A 27,071-nucleotide genomic window follows, 5' to 3' on the forward strand; every position below is an offset into this window, starting at 1 on the left:
TGATTCTTTTTTTTTTTTTTTTTTTTGAAGTCAACTCAGTTATGCTTAAATGACTGGAACATAAATTAAATTCTGCTCAAGGCAATTTCAGATTTAGTGTTTCTCCATACTTTTCTCCACCCATAATGTAACAATTATTCAAAGTTACATCTTTCAGAGCAAAGTTTGAATCGGTTTCAATATTCTGTCCACATAAAGTACAACTTTAAACTCTCAAGTTGGCTGTTACTAACAGTATTATGGAAACAACCATGTTGCCAATGTTTGTTAGATACAAAGCACCAGCATGAGGGAACAAGGCTGAACAAGAATGCAGGTCTAGGGTTCTGCTACTCTTTCATAAAAGAGCTGAGTTTTCTCTGTTTCTCTTTATAAGCTGTAGATCCATTTGAGGCACTAAACTAACACGTGAGAAAATGCATATGCTATAGCAGTTTGATATTTTATTACAGTTACCTTAATACACCAAAAATATATTTGCAGAAGACATGGAAATATTTAATCCTTTGTGGAAGGAACCGCTAACAGTCTTAGGACTTTGTACAAGGAAAGTGAAAGTTAGAGGGGAAAATTGCTTGGTCTTTCCTTGTTAATTATAAGTACCTCCACATAAGTGACTCAAGCAAGGGGCACGCACACTGTAACTCTACCCATGCTGCAAGGCTTCCTTTAGAAAGGGAATGGAGCTGAGGTCTCGCTCCTCATTAACAAAGCATTTTTTCCTTTGCCATAAACTCAATGTGTATTGTTATCCCCCAAATATCCCTACTATGTTAGGGAAGGACTGAAAATTGTATATTAATACTAGAAACAGGTGTCCAAAGCCCTGCACCATGCATTTTCAAGCATCAATTTTTACCTAACATGAATAAAAGTCTTCTCTGTCAAGCTAGTCTCAATATATACCCCCATACATTTTTGTTATTATAAACAGGACTGGGGAGGTGAGAAAGGGGCCACCTGCATCTAGATGTAATTCTGAAGTCTCACCCTGCCCAACACAGACACAGCCTATGAGACTCTGCATGGTTACAGGCATCCACAGTAGCAGAACCTAAATGAATAATTGATCCTGGACTACCCTGCCACATTGCAGTGCTAGTGGCTGTAGGTTTAAAGCTCTAATGCACCACTGCATTGTTGCCATTGGTATTTCATCGTTAATGCAGCATCCAGCAACTCTCACAAAATATTTAAAAATCCAAACCAAAACGCTAATCAAATAAATCACCTTAATAAGGATCTTAAAAAAATTCAACAAGTATAGTGGAATAAGAGGGTGGGTTTAGAGAATAAGTAAGTTGGGAACTAAGTTTATTTCTTCCTCCAATACTTTTTTTTTCTTTTTAAACACTTTACAAAAAAATGGATACCCTTATACCCATGAAAATATCATCCATGGCAGCTGAAAGCAAACACTATTATTTTTGTCATCTAAAAGGGCATTTTTTAAAATCATAATACAAAGGTCTGTGCTGTAAGCAGTCCTTCACTTTGCACTGTAACAATAAGGCTTACTGTACTGTACTTTAAAGACAAGAGATCTTAGACTTGCAGTTATGAACCACTGGCTTTAACAAACATCATTTTATAACTGCTTTTCACATCTTTCTTGCTTTCAGGAGCATCATCTTCATCATGCTTTTCAGGTGCTTGCAGTTCTTCTGTAGATCCCTCTTGCTCTGACTCAGAGCTACTTTCAGTATCCTCTGGACTTTCCTGTTCTGGGGACTCTCCAGAACATTCACCCTGCTCCTCTTCACCTTCCTGCAGCTGAAATAAAATGCACATTATCAGTAGTTCAAGAACCTTCACCATTCATTCTACTGTTTCAAGTGTCCATTCCTATCCTGTGAAAAATGGAAGCTAAAACTACAAGTTTAAACTACTGTTTTATTCTGGTAAAGATAACCTGTATTAAAATTTCATTTACTGAAGGACAGGAGTGAACACAAGTGACAATCAATCAGGTGATGAACAGTTACGAGCAGCAAGTCCCCCAAACCTTTTAAAGTAGCATTATTGCTTTGTTTGTCTGTAACCTAGGACAACACGCTATATTTATAAATGAAACATCTCAGCATCTCAAGCTGTGACTGTCTGTATCAGCTCAAACTAAAGACAAGTTAATTTAGGTGAGCAAACCCATAGAAGACACCTCCATCTTCTACCAAAGGAATCTCTCAAAATGATGCGGGCAATTTGACTGGCTCTCACCTGAGAAAGCAATAAACAAAATACCCCAGCTGGTGTTTTGACACTGTGCTGATAACACTGTAGGGGTGCCCATTTTGAAAAAATGGAAGATATCTGTGACCATTAAAAATCCCAAAAGGCCTGGGATTCCCCCAAATTATCGTGTTGATAATTTGGACACAACTATTATGTGGGTCTACCTTATATTTGCAATGCGTATTTAAGATCCCTCTTGGAAGAGCTTTAAGTAATTCCTGTTTAGACCATGAATCTTGTAGGCATCAAAGAATTCTCTGGAAACTCTATATTCAAGTACAGGTATCTAACAGCTGCTGCAGATTTGATTTAGCTCTGTTACTGACAACATCTGTGGGATGCTTAAGTCAAGTGTCATCTCCATGCGCACTGGAACAACTGAGTCAACAACAAAGTAAGTAACTTACTACCTCGCTGAAACCAAGTCCACAATGTCGCCGATTTCTTCCTGACATTGTGCTGTCCATGCTCTGCTGGAACTGAGACTCTAACTCTTCATTCATTTTCTTGTCTTCTTCCCCTGCAGGTCCAGTGTACTTTGGTTATGGTTCAGTCAAATTAACAAAGACATCTGATTACACAAAGTCACTATTTTTATTTATTTTTTTTTAGAATTTAGTACTGCATGCACACATTTTCAGTCTTAGAAAGTATAGGCTTGACCACTTTCTTACGACAGACTACGTACCTTTGTCAGCCGTGTAAACATCTGTTTACATAGACCAATTAATTTGTTCAATGAGTGAAGTAAAATACTCTTATCATAAGGGTCTTTAATCACAGATGACCAAGTATAATATCTATTCAGTGCTGCTTCATGCATCTACTCTAGATGCACTGTTTGTCGCAATATAATCCAGTTAAGAATTTCCTATCCTGCTAGTACTAAAATTTGTTTCACTGCAGGGTTAAAATATCACATGGAACAGAAGCTTCCACACTTGAACTGACCATACTTCAAGTGTGGTCTAAACTGATAAATCAACGCACTACAAAAAAGTCAGTGGTTTATGCTAAAGGAGCCCACTAAAATAGACAACAGAAGACAAGAACGTCACTTCTGTATTCAACTTGCTACGTTTTAGATCAACTACTTGTGCCCTGGACCATTTCATGCTTGCTTGAATCCTCAGCAGCATGAAACTGAGGCTGCTTAGACGTTTTTCTTTATCAGCCTACTTCTCATATTTGCTTAGCGGACAAGGTCAGTTGCTTTTGCATATCCTATCCTACTTCTCAGTAAAGTTAGTAAGGAATTATTTCCTCTACCAAAATAATGGTCAAATTTTAAAAATAACTGAGAACTCTGTGGTTTTGTAGACAGAGAATGGGCACAGAACTGAGATGTGTCTTAGTTTTCCACACATGTAAAATAGATTACTTCGTGTTGTAAGAATTCAGAGAAGAAGACAGACAAGTGTTGAAAGTGGGATGGTGGTAAGTAGGTTATTTTCTGTGGCAACAGATTAAAAGTGTTTTTTTTAAAACTGCAGGACCTGGCACCCTGTCACATCCTAATCACAGCTTTTCGCTAGTGTCCAACTAATAGCTCTTACCTATTCCTTTGAAAAAAACCAAAAACAGATGACAGTGAGGCAGATGAAAATAGAGGGGATAAAGTGACCTGCAAAATGTCACCCAAGAAGCCAATCAGAAAGCCAAAAACAGACTCCAAATTTCTGTAGCAAAACACATCTGAATTAGCTAACGGGGGGAGGGGGAAACGTATATGCAGTGGCAGGCAGGTTGGAAGCACCAGCCCCCTTACAGAATGAGTAGCTTTATTTTGACTGGCCACACTTAATGTTGCTTTAACTTGGGGGTCAGCATATCGGAAAAATATTTAATGCAACCTGGCAGTTCCTGGTCTAGAGAGCTAAGACCAAGCTGTGCTAAAGCCTTTCTGTACTTTGGCCTAACTAATCAAGCCCAGTTTAAAATCTGACAATTGCAGATACTACAGCTTCCAGGAGATAGGCAAGAGTCTGAGGAGAAATAGATTTGCAATCAGAAACAAAAAGTTTACCTTTAACTTGTGCACCTTGTACAAGTTCGGTGATTCGCCTCTTATCAAACTGGCTTAGTTTTTAGGTCATAGATTTCCCTTAATCTTTTTTCCCTTTTTTTTTAAGATTTACATACTCAGTAGAGAGTCTAACACAAGGCGGGTTCTGTTCCATGCCCAAGCTTCTAGCATCAATGAACATACATTTGGCAGCAATGCATCAGGTGTAAGAGAATGCAGCCTCTTAAGGCTGTAACTAATTCAAGGTGTGGATAAAAATAAACCTTTTTGCTTCTAAACCAGGAAAGTGATGCTGAGGATTTAGACCTCAATTCGGCAAAATCTTCCAGCATATATGTTTAAAAGCAAAGCATTTCAATACATTGCATTCAAGTTAAGCATTGCATTTAGTGCTTTGCTGAATTTTGGTTGTAGGCAAACCATTCTTTTCACCAAAAATACCCCTTTTCAGTCATTATTCAGACACACAAGAGGAGATACAGGGATTTAGAATCTGATCTGCATTCTTCAGCATTAGCCACACAAATGAAAACCATTATTTTAAGTTACTGTACAAGGACAACCGTAAGGACTTTAACAATAAGCGTATAGTTACAGTCCTATCTACAGCTTTTAGGACTTTAAGCTAAAATTTAGGAAGCTATAAGGAAGCTCTGGTTCCCTAAATGAATGCAAGTTTACAGATTTCCAATTTTTTGTCAACTATTGGATAAACTGACCTGTCCTGAAGTGAGAAGTTGATCTGTGGTCTCCAATAACGAGGCGGCCAGTGCGTTCTCTCTAAAAGAAAATGCAGTTTGTTTTGGAGCTTACAGCGAACTCCAACAGCACTACTTGTCTCCATAGCTCTTGGAGAGGGGAACCCCTATCTTCCTCTGCTGACAACCAATTTTTAAGGCATGGGCTGCTTCACCTTCACACCTATTGACAAAAGCTGGTTTCAACTGGATCTTACTGGTGAGAACATAGATTCCCCACCCTCAGGAGAAGAGAATGCTGGTGTGACAGCAGGACAAAGGAGACCAGTAATTGCCAAAATTACAAAAGATAGCACAATACTTCAAGTCACGAGCCAGATTTCATGAGTTCAATTTCTTTTGTTCAAGTCCCATGTAAAGGATTTGACATTTGGGTGTCCCTCCCGTCCATCTTTCTTTTCTTTTTTTTAATATTTCTCCTCATTTCTGTTCTTCTTTTACTCAACAGAAAGCTACCAGCTGCTTGGGCACATCAAATGTGAGGGTCCATAACGTTCAGCTGTATGTACTTTTCTAGTTGAATGTGGCATTGGTTAAATCACTGCTGTGAGGGCTTTGGCCTATCACCCGATGCACAAGAATTGCTACCACATCTTATAGTAGCCACCTCTGTGGGAACACAATCTGTCGTTGTCATGTGGATTAATCTGTTGTAATGCTTGTAACCAACAATTCTTCATACACCACTGCTACCCCGCTAAAGTGAATGCAGTATTTTCTAGCTTTGTCAAGGAAAGCAACTAGAGTGGAAGTGAAATTTTAGTTCCTCCTTGAAGTGAAAAAAGAAAGTTACTATTTTAGGTCATGATGAAAGCCATCTGTAACAGGGTAATACAATGCACATACAAATACAGGTCTTGGATTGTACCATCTCATGTAATTCTACCACCTCTACACGGATCACATGAAAGATAACCTCATATACAACTAGTGCATTTTAAAAGTTTGCTCCTTTATAGGAAATCAACTTTCACGCTTTATGACTGAGTGTTCAAGCCATATTTTTGTTGCTTGTCTAGCTGCTGTCATATGTAAGCAGCTGGAGAAAGAAGGCTTTAACGTGCCTGAGACTAATACCCCTCCCCTTTCCTTGTTTTCTGTAGGGCAAGCAAAACATTAAGATTTTGGAAGATGCCAATTCTAGGTTGGCTAGAAAATGTTTTCCGCGATCTTGCAGGCTGATGTGAAGCACTGAATGACTGTCAGTATTCAGAGATAACACCAGAGCTTTCCAGTTGCACAGCAATGCTAACACAAACTGTAGGTTTGAACCGCTCAAAGTTAAACCTCATTCTTGCCAAAAGCAAGCTAACATCCCAAGAGAGGCACAACTGAAAGCACAAGTTCTGTACTGCTATCTCCAAGCCCCTGGATTGCAAAGCAAGTTTTGGCCTCCAATCACCATGCGCCTCAACAGCAAGGCCCAGGGTGCATTTGACTTAAATCAAATCCATTTAAATCACAATTTAAATCACTGGTCAGGAAGCCTCAATATAATCACTGTTTTTTACAAAAAAAAGTGCATTTGTGTTATTTGATATCCTCCATTCACTGAACTTTCTGAAACTTTGCAATTTTAGAGAGGTAGGGGCTTGACTCTGCATACACAAACTTCCAGAGAGACAAGAGGGCTGATAAGGCCTGTCCTCTGTTATCTACATATACTGCTGTTAACAAGGATGTTACCTCTGGAGACGCAAATCCACAGAGCTGAAACTAAGCATCACAGGGATGCTTAATGGGATCTTCTAGACTGAGCATTGAGTCCCACTGGGTACAGTGGTTTTCTTTAATCTTTACTAATCTATAGTAGAGTGTCTGGGAAGCCCATAAGATTGGGCCCCTAATACAGTCCATGACCTGCTGTGACCTATTTATAAAACTTTTTTCTAAAAAGGTTACATGAATATATTGTCTCAAATAATACATAATTAGAAGTTACAATCCCTATTCCATGACGATCTTTGCCCTTTAACATATCTTAAATTAAAACTACCTTTATGCAGGTTTTTTTAAGAATCTTAACAAAAAATATGAATAATAAAAAAATCTGATTTAAATAAAAAAAATCCAATCTTTAAAATTACAAAAAAATTGTCTGCTTCTGGCAAAGCCTCGGCCCTCTCCAAAAGCAGTGAGCAGGAAACATGTCAGGCAGCTGCGCTGCCACTGGAATAAACCCTGGGCTGTTTGAGCTCACCCGTGGCCGTGACTCGCAGCCCTGGCTCACCTTCCCCGCGCCCATCAGCCGCAGAAACTTCTGCTTCCGTTCCTCGTTGCCCAAGTCGGCTGCCTCCCAGCTGCTGGATCCATGCTGGGAAACAAGACGCCCCGTTACTCAAGGTCACGCACTACCCAGGGCCTCCACCCCAGTCAAAGCATGGCCAGGAGCACAGCATTGTGGGATACTGGAGGAGCACTGAGTCCAGTTCCCACATTATGAGCCTGCTCGTCTCATTGGCTGACCCTGCCCCCACCCCCCACTCACGTCACGGGGCGGAGCCTCATGCTACCCCACGGCTCAGCCAATGGAGGGCCAGGTGGGCCCGAGCGCTCCAACGTGCGGGGGCAGCGCCTTTATTGCGCACCAAGGGTCACGTGTGGCCGCTCCCGCTCCCCTCTCCCTTCCCCCTTCCCCCGTAGTCTCCCCACCTCCCTTAGGCACCGCGGCCCTATGCAGGGCCAGGCGCCCACCCTGGCCCTGTGCCCTTACGTCAGGGGACGCGGCCCGCTTGAAGCCGCGCGGGGCCCGCGACTCCCGGCCCGCACTCATCCTCCCCGCGCGCCCTTCCCCCCTCTCCTTGCGCGCTTCCTGCTGGCCGAGCCCTGCGCAGCACTTCCGCCCCGCCCCCGTCAGCAGGGTCAATGTCCCGGCCGGCCGCTGCGCATGCTGGGAGTTGTAGTCCTGCCCCCCGCGCCCGGCATGCGAGGGAGGGGGTGGCAGGACTCCACGACCCAGGATCCCCCGCGCGGCGGGAGAGGAGGGAAGGGAGGCCTCGCACCTTGGTTGGCTGCGCTGCGAGGGAGTCCCGCCCACTGGGGGGGGGGGTGGAGCTGCTGCCTGTCTCAGGCCGGAGGGGGGAAGTTTGGGCTTGTGGGTTAGTAGGGAGGGGAGTCTCCAGCTCTTAGCACAGCCTCTCCTGCTAGGGTACAGGCCAGGGGGCTGTCCCCCTGCTCCAGGCTTCATAGGCAGGCTCCAAGCACTTTGAGAGGGGGAGAGAGAGAGAAAAAACTGGTGAAAACCCTGCTGCTAAGCTAGGTGCTGTTACCTGTGCTGGCAAAATTTGGGAGCAAGGAGGCCATTTGCATTGCCAGGGCCTGTGTGTTCCCTTGCCCCTCAGTGATGGTGCTAAATGCCGCCTCCTCCACAAGTTGTTGGCCTGTCTCTATGCCTGCAGATCGGAGTTTGTGCCAGAAAGCTTGCAAAGAACGATTTTTCCAACTAGTTGGTCTAAGAAAAGATACATCTACCCAAAGAGCCTCGTCTGCCCTGCTGCTCCAACCCTTTCCCTTAAAGCACAGAGGGGCCACTTGGGAGGCGCGAGAGGGACCCTGAGAAGAAGACAAAGGCTGAAGGCTAAGTGTTGGGTCTTAGGTAGTTGTTGCCAAGGAGGAAGGCATGAATCTTGAAAATGTCCTTGTGCTCTGTAAAAGTTTTTCTATAGTTCTCTCCCTGCAGTTATCTCTGGCTTCAAGGGCCTGTGGGAGTGACAGGGTGTATGGGACCAGACAGACCCTGCCCAATGGGAGCTTGATCCTCAAGTGGGCTCTGCAGGTATTCCTGTGACATGCCTTAGCCCAGCACTCTTCTCACCCCAAGGAAATGAGAAAAAAACAGCTAGCTAGTGTTTTGAGACTTCTGTTCCTTGCCATTGCAGGCTGCAAACCGGCTGGTTGGGTAGGTATACTCCCATAAGTCCACAGTAGCACCTCCTGACCAGCACACATGCTCAGGCTGAATTCAGTGAAGACCCAGAACACCTGGGGAGGATTCCCAGTGAGGAAAGTGTGTACACACAGGTACCATAATAGCTGTTGGGGTGTGTATCTTCCTCATCTTTCACTCCAGGCTAAATTTCAAAGCATCATGTGCAGGAAGCAACTCATGCTTGTAGATTGCCCCCACATGCCACCCCAATGGCCTGCTGGAATCTCATGCATCTGGTCACAGGGACAGAACAAGGTTTTCCCAGTAATTACTCTGCCCAGCTGCCATGGGGGTGCGAAGTATGAGACTGGCTATCTTTCTTCCTGGTTTGTAAGTACCCTATGCTTCTGACTTGCTGAAATACGGCACTGTGGTAGAGGTGAGGCTGCTGTAGTATTTTGTGACTGGGAAGAATGGGGAAGGAGGAACTCGGGGGGAAACAGAGTGGAAGCTAGGGTTAATGGACTAGGGTTTCATAGATAAGTTAGGGTGAGATGGTGGACAGAATCAGAATATGGCTGGCAACACGGGGAAGATTAACTGAACTAAGGGAGGATGAGAGGTGGGACCTTTTTTATACCCTGTCCAAACCTAATATTTTTAGATATCCTCACCCATTCCAAGTACACTTTCCTCCTCTCTGTGCCCTTCCACCCAGGCCAAGAACCACCCCTTGGGTCCTTTCCCCTTGCTATAGAAACTCAACCTTCACTCAGCTTCATCCAATTCAGGTACCACCTTGTTTCATCTGTTAGTTCTGGCTACCTATGTACTATGTGCTCCCTATTATCAGTCCAGAAGAGTCCAGGGGATAAACTCCTGACTTTCCCCACACCTGCTATCAATGCTGAGGAGAACCAGTGAGAAATGTTATAGGTAGAACTGCAGATGCTTTAGTTTAACACTTGATTTGGTCTCTCTTTGTGGCCCCTTTTTCTTTTCCCTTAGGGTCTGAGTTTTTTGATGCCTTCAAAATGTAGTTAAGTGTAGGGCAGGGATTTAATTGGAAGGATCAGCAGTTGTGTTGTTGCCTGGGATTTTCCTCATTTAGAGAGATGGCCTTTTAAAGTTTAGTTTAGCTCAAATTGACTTAAACCATTTATACAAAACCCAAATAAGCCATACAGGTATAAATACAAGAGGGTTCACATGGAAATTTGAAACAGTTTAACTAAACAGGACCAACCAAATTTACCTGCATCTGAAACAGGTACAACTTTTCTTTTATAGTAACATTTTCAAAAGTCCTTGAAGATTCCAAGTCCAATTTTCAAAGTTAATTTAAGATGCTGAGGACCCCAGTGCACACTGATAGTCATATATGCAAAGAGGATATAGGCTTCTAAAGTCACTCACATGACAAACATTTTATCTAAGCCCTCTGCTTTGGGTCACATCCCCAAATGCTTCTCTGCGGAGCTAAATAGAGTCACAGAAGAACAGATATGGCAGCCAGAAAAAGCATTCTGGAAGGCAGATGTTGGAGGAGGTTCATTGCATCTAGTATTATGTAGCACTCTGGATATACCAGCATCCTAATTAAATACAAAGACTTAGAGAGGGAGAAAGAGTCTGAGTTTAAATTAATTTGTTCACTTTGTGGCTTTCAAATATTCACTTTTCTCTAAAAATACCCCCCAATATTAAGATGGTGGTGTTTCGACTTAATGTTTGTATACAATACATGCAACTTCCATGGAGATTTTTTTGGTTTACAAATATAAATAACGTCTTTTGGAGGTGACCAGTGATTCTAATTGTGTACTGATCTAATTAAAATGCCAATATTTTCAAATGCAGTGTTATAACAGAGCATTGATGGAACAGTAATGAAATCACATTGGCTTTTTAAAAAATGTGTAGTTTTTAACTGTACCATATATTTTAACTGTTAAGTTCAATGGGTGTTTCACCAGTTTGAAAATATAGTGGGATCTTTACATTAAGCATTTAAGGTAGTAAGTTTTGGTGTACTTTAACCTAAAACTTGTTTCCTAATTAAAAAAAAATATGCTGTAAAGATCATGTTGTCCCATGTATTTCCAAAAGAAACGTATATCTGTGAGAGTTTATCCCTGCAGCAATTGCACCATTACAGAAAGTAAATGTGAAATGTTGCCTTTTTATTATTTTAAGCACATGTAAATGAGAAGTATTGTTATACTCTGAAACCGGCCTTTCATATGAGATCTGTTTTAAATTATGGCGCACTGTGATATGCAGTTGGGGCTTTTGGGAGCAATTATGATCTATTAAGATTCAGATGCCTTATTGTGTTGGTGGTTTTATGTGAATGGTGAAGTCCTGGAAGTATTTTTAATGAGAGGCTCCCATAAACCTTTTCTGTATTAGCTTGTGTAACAGGTGTAGGTATTAGAGGTGCACCCATACATCAGTCTGATATCGTATCGGCACCAATATAAAGAAAATGGACTATATCGGAAATTGGCCTGATGTGGCCAATAGTTTGGCTGATAAATGCCTGTGTGTGCACGCAGCCATAGTGCAGCACACAAGCAGTGAGGAGAACAGCCCGACTGCATGGAGAGCTGTGTGTAGCTGGTAAGTCTGTTGTGGTGAAAGGGGGGGAGGTGCAGATCAGTACCCTCATGGTGAGGGAGGGAGTGGGCTGGGGTAGACACTGCCCATCTAGGGTGGGGCAGGGTGCAGTGTAGAGCCACGGTTCATCTGAGGAGCGAGGGGGTGGCTTCTGCCACTGTGCTCCACTTGTCTAGTGCCTCCCACCACTCGTCCAGGAGGCAGATCTGTGCAGGGTGGGCTGGGTGGACTGTATCTGCAGGAAGGGGCCAGGGGATGTACTGCGCTTGGGATGGACGGTGGCAGAACTGGGAGGGGGCTACAGCAAAATTTGGGGTGGCTGCAGCCCCCGCAACCCCCTTCTAGTGCTGCTGCCACCTACCTGAGTGCAGCATTGCAGCCGGCCCAGCCCACCCAGCACATATCCGGGGGCACACCCCATGCCCATCCCCCCCAGCTGGGCAGCACCTGGCACTGCCCCACGCCCTCCCTCATCATGGGGGGTGTTGATCTGCACCCCCTCATGCCCCTTTCCTTCCCCCTCTCTTTTCACCACAACAGACTTGCCAGCTGCACATAGCTTTATCAGAAATCGGATTGGTATGGGTTGATATCCCTCCTTAAAAATCAGTTACTGGTATCAGCCCCCAAAATCTCTATCAGTGAACCCCTAGTAGGTACTTGCTGAAAGGCAGAGGAGGAGGTGAGCTACAAGTCTCCAGACTCAGTGGTATTTATTTAAAAAAACATAGATTCATTAAAATCAGTTAGGAACAGCAGGAACCAAATGTTTTGTGTGTCTTTATAGAGGGTAATCCTAGACATTTCAGAGCATTAATGTTTATATCACAGTAAATTATTATTAAAAACAGAATGATAAAAGTCCTGTTTAGATGGAAGTTACAGGAGTCAAAGAGCATTCCTTTGTCTATTTTGATTTGTCAGAATTATTTCATTTTGTAAAGCATAACAAGTATTTATTTGGACTTTCCAAAAGCCTTTGACTGGGTCACTCACAAGAGGCTATTAAATTAAATAGTCATGAGGCAAGAGGTACAATTCTGCACTAGAACAGTAGCTAATTAAGAGAGACGGACATCAGGGCAAGACTAAACGGCTTGCTTCAGCATGGCAAAAGGGTTTGAGATTCTCTCTCAAAAGTGCTGTTTAAATATGTTACACAATTATTATGAAAAAACAGATGAATAATCAGATATGTATCTTGCTGTTCTTTATACATTATACCCTTTTCCTCAGCATTCTGTCTGGCTTTCCATGTTTATATAGTGCGCTCCATGCTTGATGGCAATTGTGTTATCTTTTCTGTTTGGAAAATGCCCAATACCTTCTGGGAACTACTAGAAATAAATTATAAATAAGAATAATCTCAGTCAAGATTGTTTGAATCAGCCAAGTTTCAGGTATCAGTAATATATGTTATAGTGTTGGCATCTATCTTGAAAGAAATATGGCTAGGACTACTTCCACCTAACCTGAATTTTAAAATTGCTGAATAGATATTTCGCAGACAGAAGCCTAGAAAATTTTAGTTCAAAAGACTATATTGGAAAATTGTAAGTATGGGAAATCACAGAGTTTAAATAGAAATGCTTCTGCAAGGTCTTCTGAAGAACTTGTTATGTGACATTGATCTTTTTTTAGTAGGTAACTGTATAAAGTATTTGGAGCAGGAGTTAGCAATTTTTTTACCTCCTGGGGCCAGAGCTTGACCCAGCTCCTTGCTGTAGGTTATAAATTACCAGTCCCCACCCCAACTCAAGGTACCTGTCAAGGGAGGGTAGCTAGATTGCAGCTGCATGCTGCCTGATGTTCTCCATCCTGTTCCATTATGGATTCAGCCTCTTTGCAGCCTGGATTTGGCACATGGGCTGTAGACTGCCAACCCCTTGTCTAAAGTAGTGACTATGAAATTGGGAGTCAGAACTTCTTGTATCATAATTGTGGCTGGGCCACTGTCTTATTATGCAGCCCTGGGCAGGTTATCTCACTTCTCTGTGTTATCTGTGAAATTAAGATAACATATCAACTTCATGAGGATTAATGATTGCACAGTGCATGTTCAAAGTGCTATACATGGGCTAAGTATTAACTGCAGCTTAATTAGACTATAGTTGTTGGGTAACATGCTAACAAGTTAGCATGTATAAAACTCAGCATTTAGGAATTTTTTATTCAAGTTGTTTAGGATCTTTCATTATAACTAATTAATTTCTGATCATCAAAGTAGTTACCCTTTCAGAACACTTTACAAGAAAGCTTAGCAGTGAAACTTCAAAGTTTTTAGTTTGAAACCTATTTTCAAAAACAGCCTTTTAAAATAAAAAAACTTAAAAATGTTAACTTATTTTGAAATGTGTTCAATTTCTGTCATAAGATATGCAATTTCTCTCAGAATTTTTAACTGAAAATACTTCTGGTATGTCCAGCTGTCTCACCAGTTTTTATTATCAGTGATTTGCGATAGATATTACCACAAGGGAGCATGGGAAAAAATACAATATATATGGAAGGCAAGGATCTTTTTTAATTGAATTCTTACTCTCAGTGTACCACGCAACATTTTTGTATCATGATACCAACCAAAAGTTCAAGGTTAATCTCTTATCAGTTTTTGTTTTGAGAGGGGAAAGAGGAAAAAAGCTAAGAACAGACAAAAAGATAGCTACAAAGGGAGAGAGCTGAGAAGGGTACATCAGTTTAGAAAGGCAGTCATGGCTGTTAACATTTTAAAAGCCCTTTCAAGGACTAAGGAAATAAAGGGTAGATATGTCCTCATCTTGAAATGGCTTTAATACTTCTGAACCTGTTCTAAAAGCTTTTCTTAGAACACGTCCCCTCTAAAAACAGTATAGTTTTTATCGTAAACAAGACAGGAAGCACATCAATATATAGAGTACCATATTCATTTAGCTTCATTTCTAGTGTAGCAGAACAAACTATTATTTATAGTACAAACAAAAGAGGAATTGTTGCCCTCATTTAAAGACTGACGAAAACAAAGAAATGAAAAGTGTGATCATATTGTTGAACCTAGTAGGTGCTGCCTTACCTGTTAGACTACCTCTTTGCTATACAACATATGATGTTTTCCACATCATGATAGCCAAATTGTGACAACTATTTTAGTGGAAAGACCTATTGGAGAACAGGCACAGATAGTATTTGTTTTGCCGTAGCTAGCCAAAGTCAACCATATATCCTTCACTTGAGGTTAACCTTGACTAGCTATATCTAAATATAAACAGTGCTTTAGCTCCACTAGGATTTTACATTATATTGTACTGAGTAGGACATTTCATTTACCAGTGTTTGTGGTACAAAGCTACAATACTGTACTTTAGTAAGAGCACATTTTTATTGGAGTGAAGACACATAGCCTCGTATTTCCCATTTCTTTTGCTTCTATTCCTACTGTACTTGTTTATTGGTAGGAGCACCAGTAAAGGGAGGAAAACTCATACAAAATATCTGCAAAAATAGTTATTTTAGTGCAAATCTGTGCAATAACACAAAAACATTAGTATTACCAAAATATATGCATTTTTCTAGAGAAGTTCTGCTTGTATCTTTGTTTCATTCTCTTGTGGTCAAACAGATAAAGGTATGTGTCACCCTTTAATGTGTATATAGGCAACATGCATTATTGCTTTGAGGAACTGCTTTTGAGGAAAACTGTAAATCCAAACTTCTCGTGTGCATTTGCCAAAGAGATGTAGCAGAAGACCCATACCTTAATAGTCTGAATGTGAAATGGACATAGCACCTTATAGTTACACAGGGATAAATCCTTCTCTTGTGGAAGCATTGACAAATTGGCCTAATAAGTCTTTATCATTTTTCTGATTTCTGTGTTTCTGTGAAATACAGAAACAAGTTCCCATTAAAATCCATTAAAGTGGAAATGTTCACTTCCTTCCCAAATCTGCCTATTAAAATTGTTATTTCTGTTCAGAACAGAAGAGCAGAGCAGGTGGTAACAGCTGCTTCTCACCAATTCCTGCTCACTATGAACTCCACTAGTGTTGATGAACATGGTCAGCTGAAGAGAGTACAAGACAGTAATACTTTAATATGGTGTTTTTCAAATAATTAAATTGGTGATATGTCAAAGAGAATAAATAACATTATCCCAGTTTTTCAGGAGGGAGAGTGAAGCCCAGAAAGTTTCCTCATCTAAGGTCACAAACAGGTCCCTAGCAGAGCTATGTCTCTTGGCTTGTCTTTTCTACCTTGCAAAGAGGCCTGAAAGTCCACAGCAGAGGGTTGGTGAGAAGTACATTTATGTTAAACTAAAGTGCTACAAATTTCTTCAATAGGGTAGTTAAACCCTTAAATATTAACAGCTGATATTGGCTTTATTTTATCCACCTAGCTACAGTGACAGTTGGTAGCAGACTCCAACGTTTAGTTTTCTAACGGTTTCCATTTAAAAAAGAAATAGTAAAAGAATGATTTGAGAAGCTCCAACAGCTTTCTTGTTTGGATTCAGCCTTTGAAATTTGGCAGGCAGAAAGCCCTTGGCTAGAGAAGTGACTTTTCTTCATCCCATGAAATTTCATTCAGGTTTTGCTGAGATATAAACCTTAGAAAATCCCCATTTCCCCTCTTTCTTTACATTGCTTAGGAGAACTTTGGCAGCCTGTCAAATTAGTAACCAAATACAAACATTGTGAGGCTGGGCTGACAGTGCTGTCAGTGCAGCAGATACTGTGGAGCTAATAGGGCCATAGTAATGAGTGGCAGGAAGAGCCAGGTGGGGCTGCCCACAGCTACTCCTTGAGACTCAGAACGTTTCCACAAAAGCTCACGTTCCTTTTAGTGCACAGAACAGGAACTCTCTCTCCCAGTTGCAAGTGAGACAGAGAGAGCTTGACTGGGCTTCCTTCAGTTTTACCCAAAGCAAAGACTTAGCAGCTGCCTACCCACTTCCTAGGATAATACTCTACTTTCAGCAACTATAGGTATTCTTATAGCTGTACGGGTCTGTGCCACACGGTAGTAAAGGTTCAAAGTTCAAATGCTGCTTACGATGTGTGGTGGAAGTCTTGTTGCAGTTCTACATAATATAATTTTGTAACAGCTGCAAAGGCTCGCTTGGCTGCAAACTGAGTGGGTGAGCTGTGCCTAAGAACTTTGAAAGAAATGCAGCAAAAAAAATTGCAGAGGGTGCATTAGCTTTCCCAGGCCAGATGGTGTGCTATGCACAGTGTATGCTTTTTATTGGAACATTTGAACTGTGACCAGAGCTCCCATTACAAACTAAGGGCTCTGATTGGCTGCTATTGAGCCATAAAAAGTTAAGGGAGGGAAAAGAAGAACAGAGAAGCCAGAAGGGAGCAACACCAGCCTGGAGAGAGGGACAGAAACGCAGCGCCCTCCTCCTTTCCCTTTTCTTCCCCCCTCCCCCCCCCATGCAGAGAGAATGGAGCCGAGGCTCGCTGGGGAGCAGACATCAAGGCAGAGGAGAGCCTGAGTATCCCAGGAGAAGCTGATTTCCCACTCGGGTCAAAGTTGTGCAATCAGGGACACAGGTACCCAGGGAAAGAGTGGGGAGGGGTTGGTAAGCTAGGTGGGAGAAGCTGCCTGGTCAGAGACCTGCAGAAGGAAGTCCTCTGCTTGAGCTGGAAAGGCTCGTACTGCAGGAACAGAGACCTGCAGAGGGAATCCATTGTCTGCATGTGGAGGTGGAGGTGCTGGGAGAGAGAGACAACTCAGAAAGGGAGCAGGCTGTGAGAATCTCCAATCTGCACGGGTGTGAGGGGACACTTAATCCCTAGTGTTTGCAGGAAGAGTATTTTTCAGAAGGAAACTAAATAAATAAGACGCCTATTACCTGCAGTGGCTGATCGGAGACTTGTTTTGCTGGGTTACTGAGAAAGACCAAGGAGTCCACTTTCCCCAGAGCAGCAGAAGACTCGCCTCCACGATCTCGTGGTAGATCATAGTTAAAGCTGTGTTGCCATTTATTGTTATGGGAAGGGAATTGTGACCAGAGGAAAATCAACCTGGATTATCGGGGGGGGAAACTGTTTTAAAAGGTTATAACCAGGTGAAGGTAATTATTGAGGTTGTTTGATGCCAGTGGTGGGACCACCCAGTGTGTTGGAATTATTCACTTAATGTTGCAGTTGCTTTTATTATAACCTATTGTTGTTTGATATATTTTTCTTCTTTTGCTTATTCATTTCTTTTCTGTATATAGTTGTACATAATAAAGAAACCAGTGTGTTTGTTGGGTTCAGAGTAAATTCCTGGGCAATGAGGGTGAGGAACATACCTCTCCATGGGACACCTCAGTCATCAGATCTGCCTGAGGGGGGTCCCAGCACCACTGGCACCCTGAGGATCCAAAATCTGGCAACCACCCGGCCTAGTATGCCGGCACGGGTTACAATTTGTCTTACCTGTTTCCTTTTAAAGAAACCTATTCCATTTTATTTAAAACCTGTGTCAAAAGAATGGTATTCAGGTTGCATATTCAGGCACTTAAAAGTTAGTCAATACCTCAGCAAATTTATTTTGGTCCTTTGCATATATGCATTATGATACTCTCTTTACATGATTATATATCGGGGCGGGCAGTTATTTCGGGCGGAGGGCCGCTTACTGAGTTTGGGAAGCCATCAAGGCTGCATGACAGGCAGCCAGGGGCAGATATGTATTCATTTTCTAAATTTTTTAGGGGCCCCACAGGCTGGATAGAATGGCCTGGTGGGCTGCATCCGGCCCACGGGCCGCATTTTGTCCACCCCTGTTGCATACTATTTTTTCCTCACAAGTTTCCTGAGTTATTCACAGGATGGATGCACAGGAAGATGTTGTTAAAGTTGCGTAGGAATAAACCTGGTACATAGTACTTCATTTTTTTTAATACGTTACTCTGCAACCTAAACACTATTCTATAAACTTGGCGTTGTTATGTGTAGTGTGTGTAAGAATGGTCTTATATATTATTAAGTATTATGGATTATAATTTTTTTTGTAAATAGGATGAAATAGTATGTTAAGGCTGTAGTAGGAGATAGTAGCTAGATGTCTGAAGAACCAGAGTGGACGTTTTGGAGTCCAGTTTTTCAGTCCTTACACAGGCCGAACTGTTTTTATTAACCAAAAAGGGAAATCTGTTTATCATTTCATTTAAACATTTTGTTATAGAGGAAATATGCAATGAAAATGTTGAAAAAGTAGTAGTAAGATATTCATAGCCTTGTTGTTGTTGTTGTATGTAGATCTGATTAAGTTTCAAAACTTAGGAACAGTAGAAAAAGACTTACAAAGGTTAACCTCAAATATGTTGAGGTCATGTTATAGAAAGGCATATTATTTGGTAGCTGGAGAATTGCTAAGGCCTGAAAATTTTCTGAGCCTTGCTGACAAGTGGATTCAACAAATCAATGGCATGATGACAGTGCTGCATGGAAGAAACCTCTGTAATTAGCTATTGTATCAGTTTTTCTGTAGCTGTTGTATCAGTTTTGTTTCAGTTTTTCTGCTATCAGTAGTGCTAAGATTTTCTGTTTCCACTTGGTTGCAATTTCACAACAAGCTGTATGACTGGTTTCTGGTTTGCAGTTTCTGTGCAACAATCTAAGAAAAGCAATATGTAATAATTTTGCATATTGGAGTGCAATATCCTGGTCATTGAAGTGCTAATATTAAACATTACACTTTCCTTTAGGAATGAATAGGAGTGTATCAAATTTGGCTTATTGGTGGCTGCAGAATAAAAGAGCAGGAAAACAATACAATAACTGTAGCTAAGCAAACCTCCCAACAAACGCTGATGCCAGTTACAGGACAATGGCATTATTCTAGGCTCCAGCTTAAATTGACATAACTCTGTTGCCAGAGACAGTTAAAAAGCAGTCTCAGGAAGGAAATAGGGGATCAGAAGTCATAGAGTATCCAAAGAAGCAGGATGATGAGAAAAGAGTGGTATTGCAAAAGGAGTGAAAAAGTTGGGCCTTCCTCAATTTCAGCAGTGAGCCTTGGAGAGGCATGCATACAGACTGGCTTGTTGGTTTATGAAGTTTTCTCTTAATGCCTTAGGTTTAAAATAACTAACATTTCCTATAAGGCTGCCTGGTCACTATAATTCAGGGGTGGGCAAAATACAGCTTTTGTCTGGGTCCCTCAATCCCACCCAGCCCAGGTGCAAGGGGCCGCCTGGGCTGTGGTGCATGCAGCTGGTCCCACTGCCCTCCGGTGCGCAGCAGGGCCAGGGTGGTATGGCAACTGGACTCCATTTTCTGGCAGCCCGAGCAGTGGCAGCTCCTTCTGGCTGCTGCTGATGGACGTAGCCCTGCTGCCTGGGCACCCTGACCTGTCTGCCATGCACCCACTGTCAAGGGCAGGGCACACAGCTGGGCAGCTGGGATGGGGCCACGGGCTGGTAGAGAACAGTGTCCAGGAGCAAGACGAGCAGGCAACGCCAGGGAGACCCTGGGATTTTGGGGCGGTGACAGTGTGAGGCTGGGGGTGGGACAGAGCCCTGGTTCTGCAGGCAGGGATGTACAGGGAGCAGAACACAGCTCTGCTCCTGGCCCATGCTGTCACTGCCCCGTGACCCCAGGGTCTCCATGGAGACTGGCTAGGACCCATGCAAGCAGGGCACATACCCAGGTGGGAGCTGTGATCTTTGGCCGGTGACAGCACAGAGCCAGGGCCAAGCTTTGATCTGCTCCCTGCATGTCCCTGCCTGTGGAACCTGTACCCATCACAGGGGTGTGCGGACAGTGGATTGTGGTTTTGCACCGGCCCTGCACTGTCACCACCCCATGACCCTACCCTGTGATCCCAGCCTCACCCACCTGCCCCACTCCCAAACACCACTCCCTGCTTGTCTTCTCATCCCACATAGGAAGTTTTGGTGAGTTGTGGGGAGGAGGGTAGGGTGGTTTCTGGGCCACAACAGTTTAGCAAAGCTCCCTATGTGGCCCACAGGCCCAAATAATTGCCCACCCCTGTTATAATCCATTTGATGCTGCTGCTAAAGGGAACAGAACTGCAGGATCTTCATTCACTTAAAAGTTCAATGGGATCTGATCTGTGATCCCAGCAATTTAACTTCCTACCATGCTACCCATGCATGGCAGGAGGTGTGATTGTGGAATTGGGAATTGGATCCCAATTGTGCCATATTGCTGATTCGGGGGAGCCCAGGATCATGATGCACCTGGCTTGGAGTGTCAGTCACCTGATCAGTGCTCTGAATCTCAGGATAGCATCAAAATCAAGGGCTCCGATGCATTTCTGAGGCCAGAAGCTCCACTTGGTTGATTGGCCTGACCACACTCAATTTAAGGAGCGATGGGAAATCACCACAAAGTTTTTACACATTTTGCCTAACAACTTTGGTTTATTCCCTGTTTAGTTGCACCTTTTAATTATGTGAACATGTGGTTGGGTTACTACTAGGGCTGTGCAAAAGTTTGGTCTCTGATTTGATTTGGCCCAATTCAGTGGCTGAATCTCTGAATCTGAATCAAATCAGAGGACCCTTGAATCGTTCTGAATTGAATCAGAACCCTCTAAATTGATTCAGAAAGATTTGACAATTCAGACGTAGACACAGCTTTAAATGTTTTTTCTACATACTTTGAGGTAGCAGGCAGCTCGTGAATGCTGTGATGCTGGGGCTCATGGAGTGTCCCACAGAAGCATGGGGGGCTCCCCAGTGTGCTTGGTAGCAGACCCGAAAGTGGACCAGAAGCACTTCTGGTCCGCTTCCGAGTCTGCTGGGCAGTGTGCTGGGGACCCCCCTGCACCTCCCAGGCTCAGCAGCTGGTGCCCCCTGGGTCTGGGGGGGACACCCAGGGTCTCCCCGCAGCTGATCACCGAGCCGGGAGGTGCAGGGAGGGCCCCCAGCATGGTCCCCGGCAGACCCAGAAATGGATCGGAAGTACTTCCAGTCCACTTCCAGGTTCACTGCCGAGCATGTGGAGGCCCCCCCGCACTCCTGTGGAACGCTCTATGCGCCCCAGCATTGCAGTGTTCACAAGCCACACTGGTACCTCAAGGTATGTAGAAAAAACATTTAAAGCTGTGTCTGTGTTTGAATTGGTGATTCTCTGAATCAGCATAGAATCTTTTCATTCATCTGAATCCGAATCTGATCAGGGACAGTGATCTGAATCGAATCACTGTCCCTTATCCAGGCCGAATCCAATAAGGCCCAATTTGCACATCCCTAGTTACTACCTAAGATGGGAGTAATTGAAGTGTTTTTAGTGAAAGTCCAAAGTTATCAGCAGTTAGCCTAGTGCTATCAAGTAATTTTCTGAAACATCTAGGAACAAATCACTGCTGACAAAATTTGCAAAAGGGAGAGAATTTAGAAAAAATCATAAATGCTGATAAATGATAAGGACAAAGCAGTCATAAAGAGTAAATCTGGGTCATGTGATAAGATGGGCCTAGTCAGACAAACTGATTTAATTATGAGTGGGTTAGGCATTGGTCTAGATCCATTCGGTATGTTTTGGGCCGTGAGAGGTTTTGCTCCTGGTGATGAGGTTGGCAAGGTTTGATGTTTGTTTAAAGGATAGGATGGGTAGTTCTGGGAAGATCTCTTTAAGAATTGGGTCTCCTTCTAGTATGAGTTGCAATTGTTTAAGGATTTTCCATATAGGTTCCAGGGAGGGATGCTATGTCATAACCAGTGATGTGCAATTCATGGAAGTTTTTCTTTTGTACTGCAGCAATTCTTCATGAAGCATCCAGGTGGCTCTTCCAAAAGTGTGATCAACCTCAGAAAGGTCGTCCTCCATGGCCTAGTGCTACAGGTGCTTAATTGTTGGGCAGTCAGCTTATTTGTATCATGCTCCCATGCAATTATGATGTCTTATATCTTGGCTATTGATATTAGGAGGTTGGTTTAAAGCTGCAGATCTCTGTGCCTTGAGTTTATTTGCTTCCATTACCAGGGAAGTACTTTTGTGTCCTCCATCCTAAGTCTTTTCCATGTGGCACTGTACTCTGGGTTTTCTTTCAGCCCTTATCCGTCTGCCATGCACATTTATGAACTCATTTTTCAGTTGCTTATTTTAGGATTTTTGTCCGTTAACCAAGGTTTTAGGCTAGATGAAAAAAAAAAAGAAAAAAAAAATGCTCCAGACTCATTGGCACCCTGTAATACTAGCAAGACTCCCAGAGTTTTCCTGTGTATCCCTGTGCCCTTCAGCATAGTTCATATCCCTTTTTATCTGATACCCACAAGCCCAGAAATCTTTTTCCTATGTACACCAGGTATCAATTCAAACTTTTGCAACTGAGCTTGTTTATATGGCTCATAATTTCCAGCTTCTTTTCTAGGTCCTTAGATGAAGCATCCACCTAGACAGGGAGAAAGATACTCAATTCAGTGCTCAGTGGCTACCCAATTTAAATCCTCTCAAAAATATGAAAAACTCATTTGTGTTATTCCTATACCTATAACAAGGTACCCGCTTAGAACTTATGCTGCCCATGGACCTAGGTGTCTTGGTTGTCATAGAGTCTGTCTCTGTCCACTGAATCGGAATGTTGCTGGCCCATTTTGTCCATTTGACATTCATGGTAGTTGGTCTTTTTTCCCCAATCTCTTCACTGCTTCTTTCTTTCTACTCTCCATTCTTGTTCATCCTGCTATTCCTTCTCACTGTTTTCATTTTTCTCACTCTGTCTGCAAGTTGTTTGGCCTCTACATGCAGCTTTCTTTTTCAAGCTGATGTTCCCCCCCCAAACTATAGCCTGCTCAAGATCACCTGCTGATGAGTTATTTGATAGGAACCCAGTTGCTGCTTCTTTCATACTCTTTCATGTTCTGCTCTAGGAGGTTGTCGCTTAGATTTACTAGTCTGGCTGGCTTGTTCTGGCCTATCTCTCTCTATCTTTATTATATCTGCAGATAATGTGGATACTCAAGTCCCCTTCTGATCATTTTTTTTTCTGTTCCTCAGAGGAGAGCAGCAGCTATACATTTGGCTGGGTACACATGTCTAAATGATCTGGAAGAATTCTCCCAGTTTTGTTTCTCTTGTAGAAAAGAGATCCTTGAACAGGCATGTGAATGCTGAGTCCCTGAAGAGCAGACGGTGTGCACTGCTGAAGATGTGCCACTGGGGGCCCCTGTGCACTCATCTTGGCATGCCCTGCAGGTTACCTCAGTCTGCCTGGAGACAAGTGGCAGCAGTGTACAGGATAGCCCTGATTGGTTGACCCTGACTGCTCAGGGTCAGCCTGCGTCTTCCTGCAGCACAATGTGGGAATTGTGAAGGAGGCATGTTCTGGTCCCTGCTTGGCTGGAGGAGTAGAGTCCAGCCCAAGTGACACACTATGTCTGGGGGAGGAGGGAGAAGGGCAGGAAAACATCTTAGGATGTTGTAGAAGTGTGCTGTAGCTTCCCTCCAAAGGAAACATACAAACCTTTGCTCTTCCAGGAGAAACTCTCACAGGAGTGATTTAACCCTGGTTGTTCCTGGTGTATTTTTCTCCCAGAGGCCATCATTGGTCTGGGAGAAAAATCCTGAACATCTGTAGTTTCATATTTTTTTATGGGAGAGCAGTAACTCTCCCAGAAGAAACTGAATGTCTATATGTGGCCAAAGTCAGCTCTTGATTATTTAGGTGCATCTCTGCTTATTTCTACCAGGTGACTTTTTTTGTACTCTTTTGGCTTTTATTCCTTCTCTAAGTCTTGCTTTCTTTGCTGTTGGCGTTGATCAGAAAATCACCGCTGTCTTTATCCCAACACACAGCTACCAAATATGTCAATTCTTCGGTTGACTACATCTTTAACTTCTCCTGTTCCTTTGAACACACCAAATCATATACAACAGATGCCCATCTCTCCTGAAAGACTACCATTCCCTGGATTTGAAGAAGACCCAGCTTATTCTGATCACTTCTGTCTACCCCCCAGACAATCACTGACAAATTACCACCCTCAAAATCCAGTGAGGGTTTTGTAAGTGTTCTAATGTCCTTTTGATCTCTAGACTCTGTACCTGGCAAATAGTTGTGTTTCTTAGGGCTAGAGCAATTGTCCTGTAATTCCTTCCAGAGCGTGTTGGGAGGTTTACTTAGCTATAGCTGTTGCATTGTTTTCCTGTTGTTGTTTTTTCTTCTGCAGTCGTCTATTAGGCTTAATTAAAATATTCATAGAAGAAATTGTTATAACCAATATGTGATAAGATTATATCACCAAGTAGTGTTCAGAAAGTTGTTATATCTCAGTATTTTTAGGTTATTACATAGCAGTTTTATGTGTAGCAGGGGACTTCATTATGGGATGAGATAGTGATCATGAATTGCTGAAATCATCTGTTTCCTTCCCAAGTCCCAAAAAATAGTACTTGGTCACAGGGAAATTAAATCCCTGTTATATAGTCAGTAATGCATGTATGACATCCCAGCAGAATTTGGTCTTCGGGCACCTCCGTTAATTGTGGAGGAAGAGACCAGACTATCTTGGAAGTTGGTTCCAGGTCCTAGCTGCCCTAACTGTGAACCTATTCTCCATCAACTTGTGGCCGTTATTCCTTGTTATGCCGGGGGGCGCTAGGGGAAACAAGGTCTCTCCCAAGCCCTTCTTGTCCCCCCTAGTGAGTTTATAGACAGTCACCAGGTCCCCCCTCAGCCTTCTCTTGTGAAGGCTGAACAGGTTCAGGTCCCGCAGTCTCTCATTGTAGGGTCTGTCCTATTGTCCCCAGATCATGCGGGTGGCCCTCTGGACGCTCTCAATGTTGTCCACATCCCTCCTGAAGCAGGGCACACAGAACTGGACACAATACTCCAGCTGTGGCCTGACCAGCGTCAGACAGAGGGGGAGGATCACCTCCTTGTCCCTGCTAGAGATGCACCTGTGGATGCACGACAAGGTCCAGTTAGCCCTGCCAACCATGACCTCGCATTGTCGGCCCATGTTCATCTTGGAATCAGTAATGACTCCAAGATCCCTTTCTGCCTCCATGGTCTCAAGAAGGGAGTTTCCCATCTTATAAGTGTGCTGATGGTTACTACTGCCCACATGCAGGCCCTGCACTTGTCAGTATTGAAGCACATCCTGTTTTTGCTAGTCCACCCCTGTAACCTATCCAGGTCTTGCTGCAGTCTTTCCCTCCCTATTAGCGTGCTCAGCTCACCCCAAATTTTGGTATCATCAGTGAATTTAAACAGGTTGCTTTTCATCCCATCGTCCAAATCGCTGATAAAGAAATTGAACAGCGCGAGCTCCATTTCTTTTCTACAGATGAAAATCTCTGTAATGAAATGCATCTTTTGCTTCACTACCACCATTTATCAGATGGTTCCATTTAGAGGGCTAGTAGCAAGGGAAATGGCAATACCCAAACCCAGCTCTTCTGGTATTCATAAATCTTGAAACAGGATTGAAGAACACAAAGAGATTGGTCCAACAATGTAAGATTCCAGAACTGTTAAATATGTTTCTAACTTCCCCCATTTTTGTGTACTTTTGCTGGCAACTGCTAGTAGGGCAGGAGAAGGCTAGCCAAGTTCTCTCATGTTTTTAAGAGTCTGCTTGTGGTTTACATGTATACATTGATTAGAGTCTAGACTATATTTATCTTAAACACATCATATTATGTTAGGATTGTTCTGCTTACTGTTCAAGAGAATATTCAGTTTGTTTTGTTAAGAAAATATTTCTGACAACGTATAATTACAACCACAGTTTAATCATTCTGCCACCTGAAGTGTTCAAGATCTATACAGCTTCCAAACTGTCTTGAGTGAGAACTGTGTATGTATCTGTGGGAAGATATTGGCCCCTGGCTGCTGTATTTTCTGAAAGTAAGAGATTTTTCATACATACTTATTATCCAAGTGAAACATAAAAGACTGATTGAGATTTCTCTTTTTACAGTGTTCTAGATTTGCAGAGATGAATTATGAAGCTGTCTTTTCTCCACAGTACTACCAAGTCTTTCAGCCACTACAAGAACATTCCTATTGATCTGCATCCTAATAGTGTATATTGTGCAAGTGTTGTCATTGTTTATCCATTTAGCTCCTACAAAGCCTATCAAGCAGGGGTAGGCAACATTTTTGGTTGGAGTGCCAAAAAACCTGCAATGTCTACCTTGTAAGGTGCTGGAGTGCCGACACACTAGAAAAACAGATCTGGGGCAGGGGGTACATGACAGGATGCACTGCATGTTAATATAGTTAATAATCATAAATGTTGCCCTTTTTTTACAGTAAATACCAGGTTTTCTAAAAATTCTAAACCTGGTGACCATAAATAAAACTTAATATACTACCTTTGTTTTTGTGTGGTTTTTTTGTTAAGCATGTTGTGTTGAAAGAAGAGAGAGAAGACAGAAAAAAGATGAAAAGGACAGCTAGAGAAAGAAAAGAGGAGACAGAGAAAAATGGACAGAGAAAGAGAAAAAGAAGAAATAGAAAAAGGAGAGAAGAGAGAAAGAAAAAGAGGAGGAATGGGGAAATAAGAGAAGAGAGAAAATGAGGAGAAGGAAGAGAAGAAAAAGAAGAACAGCAGAAAGAAGAGAAAAAAGAAAAAAGAGAAAGTGTGTGTCCCTTGCTGCCCAAGTCTCCCACTGTTACC

The 27,071-nt window shown here is 42.7% G+C and overlaps 1 protein-coding gene and 1 long non-coding RNA gene across 6 annotated transcripts; one reads left to right on the forward strand and one right to left on the reverse strand.

Annotated features, from left to right (window-relative positions):
* Positions 1-421: 421 nt before the first annotated feature.
* Positions 422-7,861, reverse strand: CUNH11orf58 (chromosome unknown C11orf58 homolog). Of its 4 annotated transcripts, none has more exons than XM_019551917.1 (5): positions 7,730-7,861; positions 7,217-7,330; positions 4,978-5,038; positions 2,640-2,752; positions 422-1,773 (listed from the first exon to the last, which is right to left on the reverse strand). In XM_019551917.1, exons 1-5 carry the CDS (start codon positions 7,787-7,789, stop codon positions 1,558-1,560), a joined length of 564 nt encoding a protein of 187 aa, XP_019407462.1. In that variant the 5' UTR covers positions 7,790-7,861; the 3' UTR covers positions 422-1,557. The 4 variants fall into 4 exon arrangements, with proteins under 4 accessions (XP_019407462.1, XP_019407464.1, XP_019407463.1 ...); XM_019551919.1 differs by having other exon boundaries at positions 7,247-7,330; positions 7,730-7,859; XM_019551918.1 differs by having other exon boundaries at positions 2,643-2,752; positions 7,730-7,856.
* A 1,489-nt stretch (positions 7,862-9,350) lies between these two features.
* On the forward strand, positions 9,351-26,581 carry LOC109321650. Of its 2 annotated transcripts, none has more exons than XR_002104124.1 (3): positions 9,351-9,804; positions 25,734-25,903; positions 26,370-26,581. It is a non-coding gene; the product is annotated as an uncharacterized LOC109321650 (long non-coding RNA). The 2 variants fall into 2 exon arrangements; XR_002104125.1 differs by having other exon boundaries at positions 9,351-9,675.
* Positions 26,582-27,071: the final 490 nt, after the last annotated feature.

Source organism: Crocodylus porosus, unplaced genomic scaffold (assembly GCF_001723895.1).
Source record: "Crocodylus porosus isolate Cpor-Errol unplaced genomic scaffold, CroPor_comp1, whole genome shotgun sequence".
Lineage (NCBI taxonomy): Eukaryota > Metazoa > Chordata > Crocodylia > Crocodylidae > Crocodylus > Crocodylus porosus.

Excerpts from the sequence above, each read along its gene's own strand:
- CUNH11orf58 (XM_019551917.1), bottom strand. The coding sequence starts at position 7,789 with ATGAGTGCGGGCCGGGAGTCGCGGGCCCCGCGCGGCTTCAAGCGGGCC. Across the intron at positions 7,331-7,729 it reads AGCGGGCCGCGTCCCCTGAC|CATGGATCCAGCAGCTGGGA; the intron begins GTAAGGGCACAG and ends CTTGTTTCCCAG. Across the intron at positions 5,039-7,216 it reads GCTGCGAGTCACGGCCACGG|AGAGAACGCACTGGCCGCCT; the intron begins GTGAGCTCAAAC and ends ATTTTCTTTTAG.